This window comes from Malaclemys terrapin, chromosome 4, assembly GCF_027887155.1.
Source record: "Malaclemys terrapin pileata isolate rMalTer1 chromosome 4, rMalTer1.hap1, whole genome shotgun sequence".
Lineage (NCBI taxonomy): Eukaryota > Metazoa > Chordata > Testudines > Emydidae > Malaclemys > Malaclemys terrapin.
The window spans coordinates 146,051,544-146,078,710 of NC_071508.1; the positions used below are offsets into that span (position 1 = coordinate 146,051,544).

Below are 27,167 nucleotides of genomic sequence, written 5' to 3' on the forward strand. Positions count from 1 at the left end.
AAGAACCTGTGTATGGAAAGATTTTAATGCAATGTCTTACCTGAGTCAATTAATCTACAGCCCTGATTTTGAGTATTTAGGAAATTATACCAAACTGTCATGGGAAATGGCAAATGCATTAAAGATTTTCCAACATACAATTCTAGATATATCTTTCCCTCTGCCTCAATGCATGTCTTTTAGTATTTATATTAGAATATGCTAACTTGATGGTCCTTAAGTGCCTCCAGAGAACTACCCATTACTGACCAATACATGTTCGTAAATACCTGTTAAACTGTAATGTCTCACTTTTTCTAGGTTACTTCAGTAATAAATAAAGGGTTTGTTTTGAATTTTCCATATGACCTAGTTTTTAAATGTTTTTTGTTGCATAGCAGAGTTCAGAGTAGTAGTAATTGTGCCAAAACCAGGATTTCATAATGCAGGAATATAGCAACACAGAATTCCACAAATTTTTATATAATACGCCCTTTTAAACACAATCAAAGATAAGGAATGAGAATGACTACTATACTTAGCAACTTATAGCTAAACAGAACAATTTGTATCTATTTCCCCAACTTTATTTAAAGAAAAATGATGGTAATTCACTAGACCAGTCAGAATTCCATTTCCTCTTTGCTCTCTTTCAAAACAGCAGAATCTCCATTTCAAAATGCATGCCAGAGTTGTACTTAGTACAATTAGGAACTAAGTACACAGGAAACTACAGTCTTAACTTGCTCATCTTCCAACTTTCCCCAGTCTGTGGTCTGTCTTTGGATCAGCAATAATTGCCTGAACTGCTACAATGGCTTCATTAATTTTTGTTTGCAGCTCTCGGAGTTCCTCTATATGCAGCAATCGAAGAATTTGGGCAGCTTCATTAAGGACAGCATCTAGTTCATTGGCAAAAGGAGATATGGATTAATGGTTAATAAGCACTTTCAATTTACAGACATGGAGACAGACCAGAATAATTTCTAAACCAATTCACAGTTGTATGAAAAGCTCCGAGCACGAACTAAGTGAACAAAGGAACTGCAGCAGACCTGAAAATGAATTAGTTTAATGGTAAAAGGGATATCTGTGCCAGTCAGATTAGACTAGACTGTAGACAGTTGGCCATTATTCACTCAAACAGAGAGCACATCAGTTTGTACTATTACATCTGGCTACAGCATCCTACTTGCAAACCAATAATCAAAACACAGCAGACCACCACTAGTCCCTTTGGCAACCATTAAATCAACACAACTCCTCTGCCAGGAGAAACAAGGTTTTGACAGTGTCTTGTTAAAAGGATAAAGCCCTCCTGCAATAAAATATGTCAGCCTTTACATGGCCGCAACATATAAACATTATCCTGAGATATTATTCTACTCCAGAGGTGGGCAAACTATGGGCTGCGGGCCAGATCCAGCCCGCAGGATTGCCCCCCATGGCGCTGTGGGCCCCGTGCCGCGCTCAGAAGCGGCCGGCACCAAGTCCCTGCAGTTCCCGGGCAGGGGGCAGAGGGCTCCGTGCATTGCCCATGCCTCCAGGCACTGCCCCCCACAGACCAGGAACGGGGAACCGTGGCCAGTGGGAGCGTCGGGGGAGGTACCTGAAGGCGTGGCAAGGGCAGCGCATGCAGAGCCCTCTGCTCCCCCTTCCCCAGGGGCTGCAGCGCTTCCTGGAACAACGTGGGGTTGGGGACAGGGCAGGCAGGGAGCCTGCCTTGGCCCAGTGCGCACCGCTGCCACCCTGGAGCCGCTTTAGGTAAGAGGCACTGGGCTGGAGCCTGAACCCCTCCTGCACCCCGCTCCTCAGCTCACTGGCCTAAGCCCCCTCCTTGCACCTCGCATCCCAACTCCCTGCCCTAAGCCCCCTCATACACCCCATGCCCCTCCTCTGCCCCAATCCCTTGCCCTAAGCCCCTTCCTGCACACCGCGCCCCCTCCCACACCCTAAACCCCTGCCCTGCATACAATTTCCCCACCCAGATGTGGCCCTCGGCCCAAAAAGTTTGCCCACCCCGTTCTACTCCATCAATATAGTCGTCTACTTTTATGCTCCAGCAGAAGATGGAAGAGAACTTTTGTAAACAAGTTCCTATAAGTAAGAAAAACATCCCTTTTGGCTTCTGGAAAAATGATGCCTTCTTACTGTACACATCATATACTTCTAGAGATTAACTATGTACTTAGTCCAATGCAGCATCACTGTTAAACCATATATAAAAAATAAAATCTCTTACCTCCGGTGTCAAAACCAAGAATGTGCTTTTCTAAAGCAACAGGCAAACCCTTGAAGGAAAAAAAAATTTAAAATGCCATTAGAAATGCTTTTGGGGGGGGGGGGGGAAATCAGACATTGACTAAATAACTTTGAAGTAAAATGGACCATAATTTTGCCCCACTAAAACACAAATGTGATCATTCTGGTTGAACCCACCTGAGTACCATGTTCCCCACAAGGACAGCATTTGACCCAGTGTAGTGCAATGTGTAATCTCGCTGTACATAAAAAAGGAAAGTTTCATCCTTAACACCATTCCCTACGTTCATTCGTTATCTCGCCTGTTCGTAGAGCACAGAGTGCACACTTTGGATCACCTGTTTCCAAAGAGCCTGGTCTGCCATCGTTGCGGCCTGCTCTATACTCAGGCAGACGAGGCTGGAAGCTACAACCGCTCTCCAGCGTGAGGCACAAGGTCTTCTACATCCAGCTTTTATTGGATTAAATGCATAAGGCTGGTATGGACTCTGGCATACAGACCAGATGGCCAAGCCACCTGAGCCAGTGTTGAGTCATTTGGGAAGATATCGGCGGCTATCTGGTCTGTTGCCTGACATACTCGTTCGTAATGTGATGAAACCACCATACGCCTTCAATACATCGCAGTAGTTTCATGTCCAAAGTATTCAGCTGGGGCATTTGTGTGTCTGTGGTGGCCCAGGTTTCAGAGCCACACAAAAGGACAAAAGCCCCTTCTGCTTGATACATTTGCATCTTAAGAGTTGATATGTGGCCAGAGGCTTCCAAAGAGCATGCGTAACACTTAGAAGCTTGCTTATTTGATGACTTTCAGGGCATTGATATGGTTCGTTCGTGAGGATGCGAATATAGCCACGTCAGCTGCATATTCCAAGCTTGCTATGCAGAAGTCAGACAGTACAACCCTCCGTATGCAGCTAATGACGGCATCCTTAGTCGGTCAATAATGGTGTTGAACAGTTCTGGGGCAGCCAGGCACCTTGGTGGATGCCTGAGTTGTATTCAAACCAGCTGGACAGCCGAGCACCTAAGCGGACACAGCCGTCACTTTGGCACTGCATTTCTACGAGACGATTGAGGAGCTTGCCAGGCACACCAGCAGCCAAAGGGAGCAACGATCAACAAAGTCAAAGGCGGCTTTTAAACCTACAAAGGCACTTCATCCTTCCTCTGCTGAAACTTGAGCCTTTTCAATAAATTGGTCTAATGATAAAAGTCTGCTCCGTGGTTGACTGGCCAGGTAAGAAACCCTAGATGTAAACGGCATAGATTCCTTACGGCAGGCTTAACACACAAGCACTACCAGCATGACCAGTTTGTTTGGAAGGTAAAGCAAAAAGCGTTGCACAATGTTTGGAACACACCAGAGAATCACCTTTCCCTTTCCAAAATGGGAGACTGGTGCCAGTCAGGGGGAGTTTCTCATGACTCCATACGCCCACGATGAAATCCCTGCCATGCTTGAACAGCTCGGCAGCTATATGACAAATACGAGCGGCACAGCCATTCTTGAGCTTACATGCTGAGCTTCAAACCTCCTCGACAGGGACAGATTCTACATTATACAGAGGGGTGATCACTGGACTCTTCGCATCCTCCTGGAGCTGCAGCTCCGATGTGGCAGTTCAGAAGCTCCTGAAAGCGTTCTTTCGATACACTCAGACATTCTGCCTCCATGTTCAATGTTACTCCATCCACCTTTGATGAGCAAGGATTTTTCTGTGGACCAGCTTTTCAGGTGCGCAATTCTTTATAGACCATAATCATTGCTGGCTGATGCAGTTCCCATCAATTGATTTTATTTACCCAAAACATCACACAGTCTTGCTTTAAACCTGTGCTACACAAGGCATTGAGGTGTTGGTATTCTTAACCAGGAATTCCCTACCCTGTCCAGTTAATCGGATTTTAATGCAAATTTCTTGCATTTTACCCTCAAAGCTGACCATGCCACAGTCCAAGAATTGGGAACATCCAAAATTCGGTTTTACCCAATAGATAAAATGGGTCTCTAGTCATTCAAATGCACACTTAGCATGCACAATCTACGCCTTCTCAAATAATCATTGCCAATGAGCAACTGCCACATTTTAGTGTTTTAATTTCAAAATACCAAAAGCAAACCAATCACGTTGTAAACTCATCTTAAGCAGGCAACACTGATACACTTGAAAATAACCGTTTGTTCAAAAATTTCTTAAATGCTCTTCCAGCTTGGGAGTAGATTTCTGTAGCCAAATTTCAAAGTCCTATTTCTACAGTGTTGCTAACAGAAATGCCAAGACAATCGTACAGTGGCACCAGTGTAAGGTTATGTCTATACTACAGTGGCACAGCTACAGTGCTGCAGCTATGCCACTACAGAGCCATAGTTTAGACACTTCCCATATTGACAAAAAGGGGTTTTTCCCTCGATGTAGATAATCTACATCACCGACAAGTGGTAGGTACATCAGTGGAAGAAACCTTCAGTACGCCTACACGCATCTACACCAGGGATTAGGTCTACCTAACTATGACATTCAGGGTTATGAAAAAATTTCATGCCCTGAGTGACTTAGTTTTAGGTGCAGACCAGGCCTAGTAGTTTCAACTGAGATTTTACTGGTTGGGAGACAGAAGTCCATGGACAATGATAATACAAGACTACTTAAACACAAGAGGGAACAATCCAATTACTAAGGCAGTTCAACTTTTATGCAAGACTGAAAGGTCACAGCTGAACCAAGCAAATTAAGTCAAATCTAGTACAACACCCTCAGTGCAGCTACACAGAGGCTCCCAGAGCATAAGGAAAGTTAAGTCAAGTAAGTGCTCCTTTATATGCAATGTTCTCTCCATCTCTTCTCTCCTCCAACCTGTAAAGGGTAACTGTCAGATTCAAACTTGGATATTAAATTTCCTCTCTCTTAGATTTAAGTCTTTACTTGTAATCATCTAATCAAATGTGTTATTTTCCCATCATTTATGCTGTTTACCTTTTCTACTACGTTCATCTGACACAATGAAAACAATTGTCTCTAATCAGTATCGTACATTCACAGGATGCTATATGTTTGGATTGCAAACACTCCAGAAGAACGTTAAATTTCAAGGGAAACTATTTTTAAAATGTGTGGACTGCTATAGATGTTTTCTATTAATAAGCATTTAAAAAAACCCAAATTTGGGATCTAAGTTGACCCTCATTGCCTTATGGGGCCTTAGAAGCCAGTGGACATAAGTGAACTCAGTCAGTTCCTTGTTGACTAATTCCCACATACAAAGAAACACCAAAAAGCCACAAGTAGCATCTTCAGTGTTGAATGAGCATGGACACACTTTCAAAGCAGTCATGGCCCAATGTTTCAATGCAAGTGCTGTGTTTAGGAACTAAAAATTATTCATGCAAGATCTACAGCAGGCTTTGAAGTATGTTCCATTCTATATGCATCCGAAGAAGTGGGCTGTAGTCCACGAAAGTTTATGCTCTAATAAATTTGTTAGTCTCTAAGGTGCCACAAGTACTCCTCGTTCTTTTTACTCAGAAAGCTGTTACCCAGATATGAAAGTCCCTAGCTTTCAGGAGACCAGATAATCCATGTGAAATTCTTAGTTTCGGAACAAAGTGAAACAAATATTGCTGCAACGTAAACGTGACAACAACCAGTAGTAAATTGGTGACTTGTTCGTTTTAAAGTGTTTTGGAGGACTGAAGTCACTAATGTTACCGTTCTGATGAGAAATACTATTTGTCAATGCCTCCTTCCCACATGGACATGGTGTCAGCTCTCTGTTCATGGAACAAGGGTCCTTTTGGTGATACACAGTGATCACTAGCTCTCATAGCAGCTGTTCATCCTGGCAAAGCGGTAGGGAAGTCCTCCTCTTCCTGGATCATGTGGTATCTAACAATGTTATTGGGGCAGGCAAGGATCTGTGGTAGCAACAGATGCTTCTGCAGCAATAGTAGGTGTGCTCTTATTCTCCCGGGGGCTCCATGCTCTTTGCCCAAAGTGATTTTTAGTTCTCTAATGGTGAGCTGGCAACCTGAAATTAAGCCCTGACTACAGTACATATAGGAAATGAAACAAGGGGTCATTTAAAATCCCCTCCATCCAATATACTAATTCACTTTATGGACTCATGTCCAGGAAGAATCAAATTTAATAAGCAGCCAATTTCAATGTTGTGTGACCAAAAATAACTGAAGTCACCTACTTGTTTTTGCAATCCAGTGCAAATAAAATGAAAGCCTGCCTGATTTCAAACATTTGCTCCAAGGCTAGCCATTGCATGCAAGTTTTATCCAGCATGGAAGCGTCAGTAAAATTTTAAATACTAGTCCCTTAAAATAGAGGGCTATCTTTTCTCTAGAAGCACTGAGGGATACCATTATACAATTTGTTACATAAGACAGTTATTGCTTTCCAGTGACTCTAGTACACATTTAGAACAGATGAAGTAAGCCGTGCTGCATTGAATCATGTGCACTGTGCAGCAAGGTCTAGACCGGGGCGGGCAAACTTTTTGGCCTGAGGGCTACATCGGGTTTCGTAAATTGTATGGAGGGCCAGTTATGGGACAGGATCGTGGTCTTGCCCTTGCCCGCCCCCCCCCCCCCCCCCAGGACTCCTGCCCCATCCACACACCCCCGGACCTCCGCCGCCCCATCTAACCCCTCCTCTCATTCCTGACGGCCCACCCCCTGGGACCCCTACCCCATCCAACCACCCCTTCTCCCTGTCCCCTGACTGCCCCCTGCCGCCCCATCCAACCCCCCATCCTTCCTGACTTCCCCCCCAGGACCCCTGCCCCCATTCAACCCCGTTCCCCCCCACCCCATCCACACCCCTGCCCCCTGACCACCCACCCGAACTCCCCTGCTCTCTATCCAACCCCCCCGCTCCCTGCCCCCTTACCGCGCTGCCTGGAGCACTGGGTCAGGCCAGGCTCTGCAGCTGCGCTGCCCCAGGAGCTCACAGCCCCACCGCCCAGAGCATTGCGCCGGGGCGAGCTGAAGCTGCAGGGGAGGGGCCGAGGGCGAGCCCAGGGTGCTAGTTAACTTGTGCTGATGGTTAATGGCCCTCACAAAGGGCCACTCTGCTGGCCAGGTCCACTGGAGTACATTGGGCTTAGTCTACCCCTTCCTACCTCTGACACACACCCTATGTCAGAAAACCCCCAGGAATCAGATGCTGTCTTAAGGCAGTTTTACATCCCCTTTGTGCCATAAAGAGGATTTATGAAGGAATGAGAATGTGGTCTTGTGGCAAGACACCATAATTAATGTAACTACTTCCTCTCCCTTGCATCTACTGTAAAGACTTTACAGTATGGATACTGATCGCACACCTTTAAATACGGTCATACAAATAAAATTATCTTGTACTGAAAGTTTCTTACGTTTGTAGATGGAATTTGTTTGCATATTTCAAATATGCCTAAGGTACATTACCGGAATTGGGAAGTGTTCATATTCAAAAGTCAGTGATAAAAGTTTCTCTTCAGCTCGCAGTATAATCAGAATCCTAGTCTAGACTCTGATTAAATATTGACCTAGAGCTATAAAGTGTCAGTTAAAAAAAAAAATAATCCAGTCCATATTTAAATAAAGAAATCTACTGATCTTAAAAGATTTAGTTTTTGACAGTCCTAACCAACTGAAGCGTTCAGTTTATTCACAGAGCTGGTAAAAACAAGTGGGGCTGTGCAAATCTCCCCACACAGTCCTGGCAGCATGCCTGATCCTTCAGTTGGAGAAATCAGCTCTAGGACTTCCATTTCTACATCCATTTAATCCTTAGCCATTGCGTTGAGGCTGCCAAGAATGTCGGAACGACAATTTTTTTTGCAGAGTCTTGTCCGCAGGGCATGGGACAAAGACCATACAGCGAGTCTCATCTTACGTGGGGGTTCCGTTCCGCGGTCAGCACGTAAAGCGAAAACCGCGTAGAGTCAAAATTACATTGAGTTGAATGGCGGGCGGAATCGCCAGCACAACAGGTACAGTATTAAAATTGTTATTTTTCTCTTTTTTGTTTTTGCCGACCGCGTAAAGCTGAAATTGCGCATGTTAAATGCGCGTAAGATGCGACAGACCTGTAGTTTCACTGAAAGAAGTTATTTAACGGCCATCAGATAGCTCAGGTTGGTAGTGCCCAAAGTTGGGCAAAGTCTAAAAAGTTTGTTATCCCTTCTATCCCATTAAGTTCCTAACGATTTAACTTCTTAAAAGACATTTTGATCAATTTGGCACAGTACAATGTGAATTACAACCTCTGGTTTTTCTTCCTCCTAGAACGTGTGTTGTGGAAGATCATTATATAATCCATTTATTCTGCTAACATCATTTCCCACGTTGTGTACATGCATTAACTGAGTACCAAAATGCTCATCCTCTCACAAACCGATTTCCTCCTGTTTGTCTGTCACTTGCTGCATCACTCTAAAATTTAGTCCAGAAGCGCCCTGGGCTAGTTACTGGCTCGTTCTATGCCTTCTATGAAGAGCCAAACACACCTTTGGGAACTATAAAATATTAACAGGTAACCGTGATTGCCGAAAGTAGAGAAGAAAATGGAATTCTACCCTTTCCCAAACAAAGAGGATTATGTTTTCTTATAGCACTTACTGGGGGGGAGGGGAGGGGATGAGGAGGAGGGGGAAGAGAGGAAGGATGAATCAAACTTCTATTTTCCTACTCCAACCCTATAGTGACGTAAGTAACAGCAGCACAGGGTTAGCTTTCAGTTTTACAAGCTTAGCATCCTATAACTGATATTGATATAGTAATCTCAGCTGTTCACATATTCTCTTCTTGTAATAGTTTTAAAATCTAATTCAACCACTAACGTACTGTGACAGTACACCCCATATTTGTCATGGTAATATTATTATATATATGATATGATTATTGCATAATAATGATGCATTTCATACCTGAGAACTCCAGACAGCCTGTAAGTAATGGCTGCTATGACTCAAGGGCATGTGACCAGGCCACATGACTCTAGACTCCATTTTGGGTATCAGTATTTTTTCCACAAACTGGTCTGGGAGCCAAGTTTGAAACAAAGGGTTCCCACTATATGGAAAAGCTATATAAGGCAGGGAGTGACCTCATCTGTTGTTCTTCACTCCCCCACAACTCAACAGCTGAAAGAAGCTCTGAAAGAAAAGGACTTGGAACAGGGGCGGGGAACCCAGCTGCAAAGCAAGTACAGCTTGTGCCTTGAGAATCTGGAAGCCTGCTCGTATCATGAGTCAGGGTGAGAAATTGCTAATTCATATCCAATCTTTCTAGTATCTTAGGTTTACTTTGTGGTTTTGTGTATTTACTAGGTAATCTGCTTTGATCTGTTTGAGATCACTTAAAAATCTATCTTTTTGTAGTTTATAAACTTGTTTTATGTTTTGATCTAAACCAGTGTGCCTTTAAGTGAAGTATCTAAGGAAGTATCAGAGGGGTAGCTGTGTCTGGATCTGTAAAAAGCAACAAAGAGTCCTGGGGCACCTTAAAGACTAACAGATATATTGGAGCATAAGCTTTTGTGGGTGAATACCCACTTCATCAGACGTATGTGTCTAGGGAAAAATCTCAGCTTAGTTAACACAACTTTGTTGCATATTCCTCTCCACATTGAGGGAGAAGTGAACCGGGTAATAAATTCATATTGGTTGGAGTTTTGATCAGGGGTGGGCGGTACAGCTCTGGGGTCCTAGGTTGGGAAGCTGGGGGGTATCTTGGCTGTAGCCTCTCTATTGTTGGTTCATGCAGTGGCTGGTCTGCCTGCATGTAACTGGAGCTCAGTGTGTCCCTGTCTGTATGAATGCGGGAGTGTAGGCCTGGGAGCAGTCTACAGCTTGTCCTAGCAGCACAGTGAGAGAGGGAGCCCAGGCTGGTGGGCCAGAGGGCTCAGTGGAACCCCAGTTCCAGGTGGCACCCTGGGTGGAACCCGTCACATGTACATCTAAGGCCTTTGTTTACTGCACCGCTGCTTACTAAGTCAGTGCAGGTTACAACTCAAGACTCATTTGTAGTCACCAATTAACAAATACAAGAAGTGCCATCTATTCATTATCTATCATACAGTAAGTGTTGCTGTGATGTAGATGTCATGAGGGATGAAGGGACCCGCAACTCTGAGCATACAGTATATAGGTGCTCTTTAGGAACAGTTCTGGACAGCTTTGCCCTAAAGGTGTACAAGTTGCCTTTACTATCTAAACTCAGTACACCACACCAGCAGCTTGTATTGCAAGTAATGGACTGAATGGCCAGAATGTTTACGAAATGACTCTGATAAACCAGAATTCTCTGTGAACGTTCCTTTTGCAATGTTTGTCCAAACGCATTCTGAATGTCTTACAAACCTTGCTCTGTAGCCATATTTTCATAGATATATTATTCATGCAATTCTTTCATTATGGAATTATACATCCCAGTCATTTCTCTTTTGGATGGGTAGGGAAAAAAGCCTAGATTCCCTCCCCAACTCCCATAAAAGTCACATGAGAAGCTAGAAACAGCATATTCTACACTACAGGGAAGAAAATAAAATACTTCCACTTGTTTATTTAGCCATCACTACTACTTGGGAACAAGAGTCAGTCCAGGACCTCTCTTCCTATTCCACTGAAATGATGATACTGAAACCTGTTGTAGTGTACATTACTGTAATGTTAGAGGATTGTGATTACACTCCATTAAGCAGTAAACTTTTGTTTAAATAACTATCATGAAAAAAATCACATGCATTTGATTATTCTGTGTGACTTTTCCTTTGGTCTTTCAGATTCAGATTTGCTGTATGAAGTGGATAAATCTTCTTCTACCTCTCCTACCTGAATGCTACCAAATACAAATGCTAGCCAGAAATAAACATCCATTTCTATATTTAAATGTACTTGATTGAATACTGTAAAGACTCATTACAGCAGGTGGACTTGCGTTACATTCACTTACCTCCTTCGATTGATTTGCCTTTCCTATGGCGTCCTGAGTCAAGCGCTCTTGAACCAAAATGCGAATTGCCTAGAAACAAAGTTTGAAGACCAAAGAAAGAATTCCATGTTGATGCATGTCTCTCCAGTACTCCATGGAAGTCAAACAGCGTGAAGCAGCTTTAACCTCAACCAGAGGCTAGCTCATCCTGAGGATGAGCTAGCCATGGTCCCTTCCCAAGTCAACAGCACCTACTTTTGAGCTATGCTGACAGCTGGAAGGCCCACAAAATTTTGCACTACTGGAAAATGTCCAATGAAGGTGCTTACTGCCGCTCGGAGCCCTTTGCCATGGTTTGAACCGTCGTCCACCCGCCCAGAATCGGAAGTAAATCTGGCTATTGAGTTGTTTATAAAACATGAAGTCAAAAGGACTTGTAATATTTAAAAATTGGGAAAAAAGTACAGCCTTGATCTTGGATATTTTACAATCCTTCTGCCCATCTGGTTAATTTACTGGCTCCTGCACTTGGCAACTTTCACCACTCCAGGACTATTCATACGGATATATGTCTGTATAAAGGCCTCTAAAAATAACTCTGGATACGAGAGCGCCAGAATTGGACCATAACAAAGCAAAAAGTCTGCTCATTACAGCTGTTTCTCTCACCATTTCCTTGCTGAGTTATTCAAGTCTGACAAAAGCACTCAAATTACTTCATGCATCACTTCACTTTCTATTTCTCCTGTTGCCTGACATATGATTAAAGTTGACATGTGACATTACAACATCGAGCTAAGGCAATATAGAATTTTCTTTCAAACCAGGGGAACTGGCATTAAGAGAGATTAATTTGACTAAGAATATGAATTTGTTTAGGATGTCTCATCATGAAATCATTACAGCTGCGATGACTATCAAAATAATGAGACTTAGCAGAAAGAAAATTATTTTAGCACTGTTGGTACCTGTGAGGAAGGTGTTCTCCCCGGCCAACTTCTCAAAATGTTAGCTGGGCAAAGAGAACATCAAGGAATTTTTGCTTTACTAGCTACAAAGGTTTAGTAAATTTTAGCTGTAACTCTTGTTCTCTCTTAGGCTTTTCTAAAGCAGCCACTGTATAATAGCTAAGTATTAATTTAGATTATCACATTGTTCACATATAGAAATTATGTATCACAAAATTGTGCACAAAACAGCAATTCCACTGACACATTCTAGCAATATCAAGCCACAAGAACAAAATTAGGGTGGTTTATAAGCCAGAACTGCCAGCATGAAGTTTTAGTCTTAACCCAGTTAAAAGCAAAAGAGCTCTCTCAGGATTTTCTTTGCCGTACTCTCCTCTTGCCTGTTGTGTTTTGTCATCCTCTCCACATTTCTGGTCCTATTCACTGCTTTTCTCTTAAATTTTGAAGTTTCAATACATTTACATAGAAAAACATAATACAAATATAGTAGGGCTGTCGATTAATCGCAGTTAACTCACGATGAATTGCGATTAATATTTTAAAATCGAGATTAAATTTTTTTTTAAATCAGTTTTAATTGCACTGTTAAACAATAGAATACCAATTGAAATTTGTTAAATATTTTGGATGTTTTCTACATTTTCAAATATATTGATTTCAATTACAACACAGAATACAAAGTGTACAGTGCTCACTTTATATTATTCATTACAAATATTTGCACGGTAAAAGTGATAAACAAAAGAAATAGTATTTTTCAATTCACCTCATACAAGTACTGTAGTGCAATCTCTTTATTGTGAAAGTGCAACTTACAAATATACATTTTTTTGGTTACATAAGTACACTCAAAAATAAAACAATGTAAAACTTTAGAGCCTACAAGTCCACTCAGTCCTACTTCTTGTCCAGCCAATCACTGAGACAAACAAGTTTGTTTACATTTACGGGAGATAATGCTGCACTCTTATTAACAATGTCACCTGAAAGTGAGAACAGGCATTCGCATGGGACTATTTGTAGCCGGCATTGCAAGATATTTACGTGCGAGATGCTAAATGTTCGTATGTCCGTTCATGCTTTGGCCACCATTCCAGAGGACATGCTTCCATGATGATGACACTCGTTAAAATAATAATACATTAATTAAATGGGACTCAACTCCTTGGGGAAGAATTGTATGTCTCCTGCTCTGTTTTACCCACATTCTGCCATATATTTCATGATGACCCAACACATGTTGTCCGTTTTAAGAACACTTTCACTGCAGATCTGACAAAACGCAAAGAAGGTACCAATGTGAAATTTCTAAAGATAGCTACAGCACTCAACCCAAGGTTTAAGAATCTGAAGTGCTGTCCAAAATCTGATCAGGACGGGGTGTGGAGCATGTTTTCAGAAGTCTTAAAAGAGCAACACTCCGATGTGGAAACTACAGAACCCGAACCATCAAAAAAGAAAATCGACCTTCTTTTGGTGGCATCGGACTCCGATGATGAAAATGAACGTGTGCTGGTCTGCACTGCTTTGGATCATTATTGAGCTGAACCCATCATCAGCATGGACAGGTCTTCTGGAATGGTGGTTAAAGCATGAAGGGACACATGACTCTTTAGCACATCTAGCACATAAATATCTTGCGACGCCAGCTACAACAGTGCCATGTGAAGCCTTCTTCTCACTTTCAAGTGACATTGTAAACAAGAAGCGGGCAGGCTTATCTCCTGCAAATGTAAACAAACTTGTCTGTCTTAGTGATTGGCTGAACAAGAGGTAGAACTGAGTGGACCTGTAGGCGCTAAAATTTTGCATTCAAAAATAAAACAATGTAATTTGTTTTGTACATAATTCTACATTTGTAAATCCAACTTTCATGATAAAGAGATTGCACTACAGTACTTGTACTAGGTGAATTGAAAAGTACTGTCTCTTGATTTTTTACAGTGGAAATATTTGTAATAAAAAATAAATATAAAGGAAGCACTCTACACTTTGTATTCTGTGTTGTAATTGAAATCAATATATTTGAAAATGTAGAAAACATCCAAAATATAGTATTCTATTATTAACATTGCGATTAATTTTTTAAAATCGCTTGACGGCCCTAAAATATAGTGATTATTGCTGTCTAGCACTGGATATAGTGAAGACGTAAAAACTACATTTTTAACATAGCTATTACAGGTTACCGTGTACTTCATAAGAAGGTATTACAAACTTCTAAATCCACACTATCTCCAAAACAAATTTACACTATATCCTTTTATTTGTCTGAAATACCTAGCATATTTTTGGTTGCTGAACAAAACAAAGCTTATTTCCACATTTTGTTATGATCAAGACTGAGGGGTTACTTTGCTCCAATCCAGTACAATGATGTAAGAATACAGTTTTGATCCGAGATTCATAGAAGACTACGGAGTTCCATCACTGAACCACAGATCTTCTGTGTCTTCCAATTAGTACTTGGGATAGGAGCGTAAATTAGAAAATTAATCAGCCAATTTGCTTTATCTGGCCATTAGAAAGTCTGATTAATTTACAGGATAAAATAAGATCTGCTTAAGTTAAGGCAAAGTGGAAGGACAGTCATGAACTAGTACAGGACTGGAAGTCAGGAGATACAGGTTCTAATTCTGGCTCTGCCACAGGTTTTTTTGAGAGACTCTGGTCATGTCACCTAGCCTCTGTTCTTAAGTTTCTCCCACCTCTAGAATTGGAATACTATTATTTACTTCACAGGTGTGTTGTGAGGTTTACATTCATTAACTTTTTAAAGCATTCAGAGATACTGGAATAAAAGGCATGAAATAAGTGCAGCAGCTTTAGATGACACGAATTCTCAGTTAACGACTTCAGGAATTCTACCACCATTTGTTGAAAATCTTTGAAATATAAATGCCCATATCTTCAATTCAGATGATCATTTTTCTTTTACACCAACCAGAAATTAAGTACAAAATGTATTAGCAGACAAACTTATTTGCACCCAAAAATCAAAAGTTACTGACTTCACACACCATGTTATGGGTGGGGTTTTTTCCCCCCATGTGAAGTCAGTAACTTTTGATTTTTGGGTGCAAATAAAAGTTACCCTAATTGCTCAGACCAGATTCCCAAAATATGAAAAACTAAAGATGCGAATCTCACCTTAAGCATTACCAAATAGTCATCATGTCGCTGGATTTGAAGAAGGTTAGCCAAAGCCATCACTCCAGCCTTAAAGTCAGGATTATTCACTGCAAGATAAATAAATACTGTCATTATATTTGGTTCCAGATATAGAGCAAGAAATCTAACCTGCATTTTGGAACCATAGGCTTAATTTTAGGGCTGTCAGCTTGACATCGATCCTGGGAAAGATAGTGGAGCGGCTGATTTGGGACTCAAATACTTAAAGGAGGGTAACGTAATTAATGCAAGTCAACATGTTTTTAGAAAATAGATCCTATCGAACTAACTTAATATCATTTTTCACTCAATTACAAGTTTGGTTGGTAAAGGTGGTGTTGACGTAACATGCTTAGACTTCTGTAAGGCATTTGACTTGGTACCATATGACATTTTGATTACAAAACCAAAATGATATAAGATTAACATGGCTCATATCAAATAGATTAAAAACTGGCTAACTGATAGGTCTCAAAATGTAACTGTAAAATGGAGAATCATCATCAGGCGGGTGTTTCCCCAGTGGGATCTTGCAGGATCAGTTCTTGGCCCTATGCTATTTAACCTTTGTATGAATGATCTGAAAGCAAACATAAAATCACTGATCAAGTTTGCAGACAACACAGAGATTGGGGAAATGGTAAATAATGAAGAGGACAGTGATCTGGATCACTCTGTAAAGTGGGTGCAAGGAACGTATGCATTTTAATACAGCTAAACGCAAATGTATACATCTAAGAACAAAATGCAGGCCACAATTATAGGATGGGGGACTCTATCCCGTGAAGCAGCGACTCTGAAAAAGATTTGGGGGTTGTGGTAGATAATCAGTTGAACATGAGCTCCCAGTGTGACGCAATGGCAAAAAAAAAAAAGCTAGTCTTTTCCTGGGACGCCTAAACAAGTGAATCAAGTGGGAGCAGAGAGGTTATTTTACTGCCATATTTGGCACTGGTGCAACCGCTCATGGAATACTCTGTTCAATTCTGGTATCCACAACTCAAGGATGTTGATAAATTGGAGAGGGTTCAGAGAAGACTCATGAGCATGATTAAAGGATTAGAAAACAAGCCTTATAGTGATTGAGCTCTTTGAGTCTATCTACAGTAAAAGCCGTTTTATCTGGCATGTTGGGGGAATGGGGTGTGCTGGTAAGTGAAAAATTCCAGTTAACAAAGAGGGTGGGAGTTTGGGTGCAGGATGGGGTGCAGGCTCTGGGAGGGCGTTTGGGTGCGGGAGGGGTTTCAGGGTGCTGGATCCGGGGGCCCCTCACCTCGGGTGACTCCCTGCAAGCGGCAACCTGTCCTGGCTGCTTCTAGGCAGAGACGTGGCAGGAGGTCCCCCACAGCTCCCAGTGGCCACAGCTCTCAGCCAATGGGAGCTGCGTTGCTGGCACTCAGGGCAGGGCGGAGACAATGCGCAGAGATGCCTGCCACGCCTCCACCTAGAAGCAGCTGAGACAAGTTGCCGCTGGCGGGGAGCCGCCCGAGGTGAATGCCCCCCGTAACCAGCACCCCACATTCCCTCCCGTGCCCCAAGCCCCCTCCCACACCTAAACTCCCTCCCAGAGCCTGCGCTCTACACTCCTCTACACCTGAATTTACCCGAATTTCAATGAAGATCAGAAATACCGGTTTATAGAGCTTTCCGGCTGGTGAAGGGCCAGATAAAACAGCTTTTACTGTATTAAGCTTAATAAAGAGAAAGTTAAAGGGTAACTTCATTAAGTATCTACATGGGGAATAAATATTTAATAATGGGCTCTTCAATCTACCAGAGAAAGGTATATCATAATCCAATGGCTGGAAGTTGAAGTTAGACAAACGTAGACTGGAAATAAGGCATACATTAATGGTGAGAGTAATTAACCATTAGAACAATTTACAAAGAGTCAGAGTGGAGTGTCCACATCAATAACTTTTAAATCAAGAGTGGGGTTTGTTTTTTAGAATTATTACACACACACACACAGAATTATTTTGGGGAATTTCTATGGCCTGAGTTATACAGGACATTACACTACATGATCACAGTGGACCCTTTTGGCCTTGGAATCTACTAGGCCAGTAACCCTGTAAAAGAAAGAAATTAGATTGGTTTGGCATGATTTGTTCTTGACATCCATGTTGGCTATTACTTATCAACTTATTATCCACTAGGTGTTTATAAATTGGTTACTTAATAATTTGCTCACTTAATAATTTGCTCCAGTATCTTTCCAGGGATCAAAATTACACTATAATTACCCAGGCCATCTTTTTACAGATAGGTACTATTGTTTGCCCTTCTCCAGTCCTCTGGGACCCATCCTCCTGGAGATCTCAAAGAGATCACTAATCATTCTGAGATTGCTTCAGCTAGCTCCTTAAGTACCTAGGGTGCATTTCATCAGGCCCTGCTGACTAGACTACATCTAACTAGACTAGACTAACTATTCTTTAGAATATTCTTCCTCTCCCCTCACCCCCCCCACCCCCTTCTTCTGGCTTGCATCCCTTCCTCCTCATGCCCGAATAAAACTCTAGGTACTTTGCTCTACAGGAAAAAGATTCTCTCACCAAAACAAGCTCTTCATCAATCCAATTCAAAAGGACTGGAATTAATATGGAGCAAGTACTTTGGAGCAAACCACTAGCACTCGTCTCTCCTTAAGTATAAATGCAGAGTCTTGGGAAATAAAGCTTTCAAAACAAACATCAAAAGACATAACATGCCTTGAGATAGGTACTTTCAGTACAGCATTAGAATACCCGAACCCACACATTTCAAAAACGCTGAAGATGATTTTCTGAATCTATCTGGTAACCAAAATGCTAAAATATGACTTTCAGGTTTTCGCTTAAAATATAGATAGAGGCTGTAGATTTAAGAGGAACAGATTGACGTAAGATGCATCAACAACAATATTTTTCTAGAGATCAAAAAGATAAAGTTACTGTATACTTACCATCCAAGTTTATCAGTGGCTCTGCATTTTTTGCTGCATTGTCAGTATTTTTAGCACTGTCAGGCGTGGAGTCCTTATACTTATCAGCTGCCAAAATAAAAACAGTTTTGCTTCATAAATGTAAAATTCAGGAGAGAGCTAATAATTAGTTAAAATTAATGGAGCTCAAAGCATAGAAAAAAACCCATTACTAATGCACATGGTTAGCTGCAATTGGGCCAACTGCATTTTCAGCACATGGTGGAAGACTGGCAGCCAAATCAGTTAGTAGATGTTTCAGTTGTTTCCCACTACTGAAACTCCAGAAGAGGAAAATTCTAATAAACCTTGCTCAGGTAGGAGCTGTTACAACTGCCTATGTACTAGCTCAAAGTCGAAGCACAACTGCAGAGATGTGCTACATCATAGGGAGGACATAAAAGCGTGTCAGACCAGGGCCGCCCAGAGTGCGGTGGCAGGGGGCCCTTCAGTCACTCTGGGTCTTTGGTGGCATTTCGGTAGCGGGGAGCCCTTCAGTGCTGCTGAAGACGCGGAGTGACTGAAGGGCCCCCCACCGCCAAAGACCCGGACCACCGCCGGGTGAGTACAAGCACCGCAGCTCTCCCGCTTTGCCCCAGGCCCCTGAATCCTCTGGGCAACCCTGTGACAGACTCTTAAGTGGCAGTCTTCATCCTAGCTAAGCAAGAAGGGACAATTCAACTGATTCTTGTAGAGTGAAGAACTACTATAAAAAAGGCTGTCAACTGGATTTCTAAGCTGGAGCCCCTTCAATATTAATGGAGGGGACATTCAGTAATCACTCTAGATGGACCATTAGTCACACATTTCAGTTGACCCTGATCCTTGGACATCAGATGGACAGAGTACGACACTTTACTATACAATGGACACCATGCCTATTAGATAACAGGATAGGAATATTACCATTTGCTTTCATATGGGGAAAAAATTAAGTATATATCTTGCTAAGAACATTTGACTTGTTATTTCTGCTGAAGATCAAAGATATGCTGAAGAGACAAAAATGTCTTTTCTGCACCTCTGTGCCTCACATTGATCCCATAGTGAAGTCAACCTTGTGTATGATTTTAATTCTTCCTCTGTCATAGATTCATAGATTATAGGACTGGAAGGGACCTCGAGAGGTCATCGAGTCCAGTCCCCTGCCCGCATGGCAGGACCAAATACTGTCTAGACCATCCCTGATAGACATTTATCTAACCTACTCTTAAATATCTCCAGAGACGGAGATTCCACAACCTCCCTAGGCAATTTGTTCCAGTGTTTAACCACCCTGACAGTTAGGAACTTTTTCCTAATGTCCAACCTAGACCTCCCTTGCTGCAGTTTAAACCCATTGTTTCTGGTTCTATCCTTAAAGGCTAAGGTGAACAAGTTCTCTCCCTCCTCCTTATGACACCCTTTTAGATACCTGAAAACTGCTATCATGTCCCCTCTCAGTCTTCTCTTTTCCAAACTAAACAAACCCAGTTCTTTCAGCCTTCCTTCATAGGTTATGTTCTCAAGACCTTTAATCATTCTTGTTGCTCTTCTTTGGACCCTTTCCAATTTCTCCACATCTTTTTTAAAATGCGGCGCCCAGACTGGACACAATACTCCAGCTGAGGCCTAACCAGAGCAGAGTAGAGCGGAAGAATGACTTCTCGTGTCTTTCTCACAACACACCTGTTAATACATCCCAGAATCGTGTTTGCTTTTTTTGCAACAGCATCACACTGTTGACTCATATTTAGCTTGTGGTCCACTATAACCCCTAGATCCCTTTCTGCCGTACTCCTTCCTAGACAGTCTTTTCCCATTCTGTATGTGTGAAATTGATTTTTCCTTCCTAAGTGGAGCACTTTGCATTTGTCTTTGTTAAACTTCATCCTGTTTAACTCAGACCATTTTTCCAATTTGTCCAGATCATTTTGAATTATGACCCTGTCCTCCAAAGTAGTTGCAATCCCTCCCAGTTCGGTATCATCCACAAACTTAATAAGCGTACTTTCTATGCCAATATCTAAGTCGTTGATGAAGATATTGAACAGAGCCGGTCCCAAAACAGACCCCTGCGGAACCCCACTCGTTACGCCTTTCCAGCAGGATTGGGAACCATTAATAACAACTCTCTGAGTACGGTTATCCAGCCAGTTATGCACCCACCTTATAGTAGCCCCATCCAATTTGTATTTACCTAGTTTATCGATAAGAATATCATGCGAGACCGTATCAAATGCCTTACTAAAGTCTAGGTATACCACATCCACCGCTTCACCCTTATCCACAAGGCTCGTTATCCTATCAAAGAAAGCTATCAGATTGGTTTGACATGATTTGTTCTTCACAAATCCATGCTGGCTGTTCCCTATCACCTTACCACCTTCCAAGTGTTTGCAGATGAAACAAACTAGGAAACAAATTATGAGTTTACCGTTAATAATCAATGCAGAGAAGTTGCTCTGAAAAGGAGAAAACTCTTATTCGAATGTTACAAAATAAAAATAAGAATTCATAAAAATGCTGAAAGTAAATTACACATTTTTAATAAACATACTTTCTATGTGCTCTCATTGCCTCAGGTTGAAAAATCCTGTGTAATATTAACAAAATCATTCACAACAGTTTCCCTACCACCTTTAAGTAAAGGTATTTAAAAACCAGCCATACCATTATCTCCATACTCAAGCCTAACAGCTAACCCAAGAAGCCAATCGATTGTTTCTTGTCGTTCTTGTATCTTGAAGGGACAGTTAACATCTTTCAGATACTGTGGAGGAGAAAAAATGGGAAAACTCATCCATCATCATGACTGGTTGGGAGGAAACATATCCACAAATTAGTCAACATTGTCAATAATGCCTATCAAAACAATTCTACAATCCCCTCTTCTATCAAGCTCAGTTTTGTCAGAAGGCTAGTATTAATGAATGATGTCATCCTGAAATACGTTATATTCCCCACTGTGGTTCCTCTGAGGCACTTCAGTGCTTCTCATGCCACAATTCATCCATGTCTCTCATCTTAGTACAGCAAAAGCTTTTTTATCCAGCATGTTGGGGGAATGGGGGGTGCTGATAAGTGAAAAAACACCAGTTAACTAAGAGGGAGGGAGTTTGGGTGTGGGAGGCAGCACAGGGCTGGGGATTGGGTCACAGAACGGGGTGTGGGCTCTGGGAGGGAGTTTGGGGCAGCGGCTTGGGAAGCAGGAGGGGTTTCAGGGTGCCAGATCCCGGGGGCGCTCACCGCGGGCAATGGGAGCTGTGGGTGACACACCTGCAGGCGGAGGCAGCGCATAGAGCCATCTGCTACGCCCCGCACTCCCTCCCCAACCCCCAGCCCTGCAACCTTTCCCGCACTCCAAACCCCTTGTGGCCTGTTCCTCTGCCTAGGAGCAGCTTCCGGGGAGCCATGTGAAGCCAGGTAGGGAGCCTGCCTGCCCCACACCAACCAGACTATAAATTGGACTTTCTATGAAGATTAGAAATGCCGGTTTATAGAGCTTTCTGGTTGGTACAGGACCGGATAACACAGCTTTTACTGCAATCATATCTGCTTCTGAACTAGTGAATAATTGATGTTTTCCTTGTAATATTATAAACAAGAGATCTAAAACACTCCAAAACATTCTAATTAAATTTATATTTATGCCATCGCCCTGTCGCCCCTACATTTCCTCCAACACCATAAGCAGGGAAAGCGGAGGACAGGTCAGAAAAACTAAACAACTACACTTCCAGTGATTTAGGGCTCAATCCTACAAAGTCCTGAGCACTTTAGCCTCATCCCTCAAGACATGGAAGCATCCAAGTAGTCCCACTGAAATAAATGTGCTGAAAGACTAACTGCTTTGCAGCATCAGATCCAGAGACTGTTTAGCACCTTGCAGGTGTTGAGCCCTCAGACAGAAAGGAATGTGGATGTCACAGACAGAGAGGAGAGTGTCAAAGTGTTCATGCACAGCAAGTCTGCCAGAAATTGATGGCTATCTGCCATGCTTTCTGCAGGCAGTGGACAGTCATCCATCAGAAGTAGCAACAGACAGAGCTGGCTACAGTAGACCTTTATAGGCTGCTAAGACTATCTGATCCTAGTCAGTTTCCACCTTGGTGTATAGTTTTATGCAGAGAAAAACTGACTATTTTTAGTCCATTTCCTTCTGCAGCAAAGGCAGAAATACCTTAACCAGTAAGGAAAGAGATAAGGATACCAATTATTGCAAAAACTGATCGTGTTTAGATTTAAGAGAAAATTACGTATAACAAATTATAGTGTTCAATTACCCCTGCATTTTGGCTTCTGTAAAATATTTAGAACTCTAGCAAATAAAGAATTCATCATTTTCTCCGAGGGATAGCTCAGTGGTTTGAGCATTGGCCTGCTAAACCCAGGGTTGTGAGTTCAATCCTTGAGGGGGCCATTCAGGGATCTGGGGCAAAAATCCATCTGGGAAGTGGTCCTGCTTTGAGCAGGGGGTTGGACTAGATGACCTCCTGAGGTTCCTTCCAACCCTAATATTCTAGGATTCTATATATATTTGTTGTATGCAGTGTTGTTGTAGCCACCTTCGTCTCAGGATATTAGACAATATGGATGAGGGAATATTTTTGATTGGACCAACTTCTGTTGGTCACTTCTTAAGCTTTGTGTAAGCACAAAAACTTGTGTCACACACCAACAAAAGTTGGTCCAATAAAAATATTCCTTCACTCACCTTGTGTCTCAAATATATTTGTTGTAACATATACATTGAGTAAAAAGAGAGATGGTTTATCACCAAAACCAACTACCACACATAGGTTATAACGTGTTCTACTGTTTCAGGTACAAAGTTACCTTTTCAAAGGCTTTAGGCCATTCGTCATTGTGTATGTTTCTTAGACTTCCTCGGTCTTCAATCTTGTAGTGTCTGATTTTCTGGTCTTCGAGCCACACAATAAAGTTTCTAAATTCTGTTTCATCTATAGCCAGAAATAAAAACAATAAACTAAATAATAAATCAGAATAAAGTCATGTTTTCTTACAGAAGTCAATGAGGGCAAAAGCAGGCCCTTAAATTCTGATCCACTGCATGAAGATAATTTGAATACCTGTGTCCCCAGCCAATTCTTTTTCTTTTTAAATGCTATTGTCCAGTGATTCCAAAAATACACCTTAATTTATAATCTTTCACCATGTGGACTCTTGGTGAGAATTTACTTGACTGTTTTAATCATGTTAAAAATAGGCTTGAAAACTTCTAGTCAGTCAACAACAAGAACAGCAATGTAAAATGCTTATTTCAAATCTAACAGGTCCTACAGAACAATCACTAAATTAGACTGGCATTGAGGCCAGGGGATAGAGGGAGGGGTGGAAGATGGTTATCAAAGTGACATGAATGCAATATCTCATTGGCCACCTGATCCAGAAAACAAAAACAACCTGCTCTTCAGTTATATACAACATTATTTTCTATACACAGTTGATCGATGTTTTTAAGCGATGGTATCTCACATTGGCCCCTCAAAGCAGCAGTGCTATTTTGCATAGGTTCAGTCCTTAATATCCTGTAGTAAAATTCTACTCCTGGACCTCAGACCAGGGTAATTTTCAAGGCTTGCAGTGAGCCGTTCTTTCGGCAGCGGTGGAGATAGATGTTCCCAATGCCCTAAAACTGTTTTGGCAGAATAATGTACCCTAAACCTGTTGAAAGCAGAAGAGGGGAAAAAGATGTGCTCCCAACATAAATGAAGGGGAACTGCCTGACAAGATAGATTTGATAAGGTAGCCTCAATAGTGATCAAGGTGCACCACAAAGCACTTTAGACAAGCAACGCTGGCAAATGTCAGTATGCAAGAACATCTCTTTTCTGCTTGCTGAAGGAGCCACCAGGGAAAAAGACAACAAACCACCTGAAGCTTAAAACTGAACAAACAGGCCAAACTACACATCTATCTAATCTATCTATACATACACACATACCTATCACCCAAAAGACTACAGTAAAAGAACATTAAAGTTGCAAAAATCAAGTGCTGAAAAGTTAGGAAATGCCAGAATTAGGGTTGCTTGTGCATATGCATTATGATACAGTCTATAATTACGTGATCACATACTGTTTTTTCCATAGGACCACCACCTCATTCAGTGGAGGTTGCACCTGCTCTGGGGGATGAATGGGGCTATGTGTGAATGAGACCAGCCTGTAGGACAACTGCACCTCATTGGTTGTAGAAGTTGGAAGATGTGTCCTGAACAAGGCAGGGATTGCAGGAAGAGAAAGGATGGTCTCATGGTAAAAAGTCAGCCGAACGTTGCCCTGGAGAACTGGATTTTATCCCTACCTCTGGCACAGAGCTCCTACATCATGCTAGGTAGGTTACTTAAAACCAGACTTTTCACAGGTGGCAACTAAATTGCGTGCTCATTTTTTTTAGGTGCCCAACTTGAGACCCTGGGATGTGAACTACAGAAGCACTGAGCACTCACAATTGCAACCAACATCAATCCAAGCTGCGTTTGAACATGTAAAGCAACATATAATGTGAAGCACTCTGAAAAATCAGTTACTAGGTATCTCAAATTGGTCATCTGTGCCTCAGGTCCATAACTGCAAAATGGGTATATAATAATATCACCTTAGCCCACAGAAGTCTTGTGAAAATAAATTCATTACTGTTTGGGCAGCACTCAAATATTGTTGTGATGAGTACCATGGAAAATCTCATGAGGAAATAGTTCTGTGATCAGGGAAGGGTTTGAATAGTAAGGTAGGTCTAGGGTAGGGTGACCGGATAGCAAGTGTGAAAAATCGGGACAGGGGTGGGGGGTAATAGAAGCCAATACCAAAAAAAAAAAAAACAACCCCAAATAATCTTGTCCCTATAAAAATGGGACATCTGGTCACCCTAATCTAGGGCCACATCCTTAACAACGAAGATAAAACAAAATACTGCATAGTTGTTCATTAATTGAGCAGATCTGCGCACTGAGATAGCAGTCTGTGGGGGAAAAAATTGAATATGATCAAGTAATTACACACTATAAAACAATGAACACACCCAGTTGAAGTAAGGTTGCACAGGCAACATGAATTCCAGCATTTGCTAACTTTTGACAGTGTAACTTTGCAACCTTCATGAATGAATTAAAAAATAAACACACAGATATTTGCCCCAGAAACAGCCTTATCGAACATTGCCCAGGAACATTTCTTTCATAGCCTGACTGCCAGGGAGAACAAAGTGTTGATTGTTAATTAACCTTTCCTAACGTTCCCTTTTCCCAGCCCAGGCAAGCCCACGGTAGGGTTTGAATAGTAAGGTAGGTCTAGTGGGAGGGGAGGACGCCAGGCCACGCAACCCCGTGTGCACGAAGCCAGCGATAAAGGCCGGAGCAGCTGCCAACCAGCTGGGCCCATGGGGCCAGAGGAGGTGGAGGATGAAGGGTCCGTAGAGCAGCCCTAGAGCACTGCAGGAGATGGACGCAGGACCAGCTCCAGGGTTTTGGCCGCCCCAAGCAGCCAAATAAAAAAAAAAAAAAAAAAGCTGCGATCGTGATCTGCGGCGGCAATTCAGCGGGAGGTCCTTTGCTCCCAGCGGGAGTGAGGGACCGTCCGCCGAATTCCTGGACGTGCCGCCCCTCTCCGGAGCAGCCGCCCCAAGCACCTGCTTGCCAGGCTGGTGCCGGCCCTGGATGGACGCCCTAAGGCCAGAGCTAGGGATGGCAACAGGGGCTACTAAAGCAGAGGGGGCGGGACGCCCCAGGGCCAGATGGGGGGGCTAGACACCCCAGGAGCTACCAGAGCAGAGGGGGGCAGGGCAGCCCAGGGCCAGACAGGGGGCTACCAGAGCAGAGGGGGGGGCGGGGCGCCCCGGGGGCTACCAGAGCAGAGGGGGGCGGGGCGCCCCGGGGGCTACCAGAGCAGAGGGGGGCGGGGCGCCCCGGGGGCTACCAGAGCAGAGGGGGGGCGGGGCGCCCCGGGGGCTACCAGAGCAGAGGGGGGGCGGGGCGCCCCGGGGGCTACCAGAGCAGAGGGGGGGCGGGGCGCCCCGGGGGCTACCAGAGCAGAGGGGGGGCGGGGCGCCCCGGGGGCTACCAGAGCAGAGGGGGGGCGGGGCGCCCCGGGGGCTACCAGAGCAGAGGGGGGGCGGGGCCCCCCAGGGGGCTACCAGAGCAGAGGGGGGGGCGGGGCCCCCCAGGGGGCTACCAGAGCAGAGGGGGGGCGGGGCGCCCCGGGGGCTACCAGAGCAGAGGGGGGGCGGGGCCCCCCAGGGGGCTACCAGAGCAGAGGGGGGGCGGGGCCCCCCAGGGGGCTACCAGAGCAGAGGGGGGGGCGGGGCCCCCCAGGGGGCTACCAGAGCAGAGGGGGGCGGGGCGGCCAGAGCAGGCCTGGGGGGCACGGCTCAGGGTAGCCGGGGACGGGGAGACGGGGCCTAGCGCAGCTTGGGGGAGGTGGAGCCCGTCTGGGGTGACGGGCCTGCGGCCTAGTCCCCTCGCGGCGCCCGGCCCCGCACCTCGGCAGTTGAAGCCGGCCGGGTTGTGGTAATCCAGCGCCGTCAGCTTTCGGCGGAACATGGTCCTTCCGCGGGCCGCAGCGCCTCAGCCTCCGCGCAGCAGCCGCTCGCTCGCAGCGCCGGGCAGCGGGAGAAGGGCGGGGAGAAAGGGGCGGCCTAGGCCGCCCATTGGCCCAAGCCGGAGAGCGGCAGCTGCCGCGACCAATCGGCTGCCCGCAGAGCGAGCGCGAGGGCCGAAGCCAGCGGGGCAGCAGGGAGAGAGGCCTCGCGTTCAACCAACTTTATTGACAGCGCCACAGGCGGACACGGGCAGCCCGCGGAGAGGAGGGGCGGAGGGATAGATGCGGGGGGCGGGGCAGAGAGAATGGGGGGGCTGTGGGCGGGGCTTAGGGAGGGAGAAGGGCAATTAGGT

General features: G+C 43.8%; 1 protein-coding gene across 1 annotated transcript; it reads right to left on the reverse strand.

Moving 5' to 3' along the window:
• Nucleotides 1-441: 441 nt before the first annotated feature.
• On the reverse strand, nucleotides 442-26,903 carry RTRAF (RNA transcription, translation and transport factor). The gene is made up of 8 exons (XM_054025527.1): nucleotides 26,756-26,903; nucleotides 23,093-23,217; nucleotides 20,927-21,026; nucleotides 18,257-18,343; nucleotides 15,289-15,377; nucleotides 11,189-11,257; nucleotides 2,222-2,270; nucleotides 442-881 (listed from the first exon to the last, which is right to left on the reverse strand). The coding sequence occupies exons 1-8, from the start codon at nucleotides 26,814-26,816 to the stop codon at nucleotides 727-729; spliced, it is 735 nt and encodes a 244-aa protein (XP_053881502.1). The 5' UTR covers nucleotides 26,817-26,903; the 3' UTR covers nucleotides 442-726.
• Between the last annotated feature and the right edge of the window lie 264 nt (nucleotides 26,904-27,167).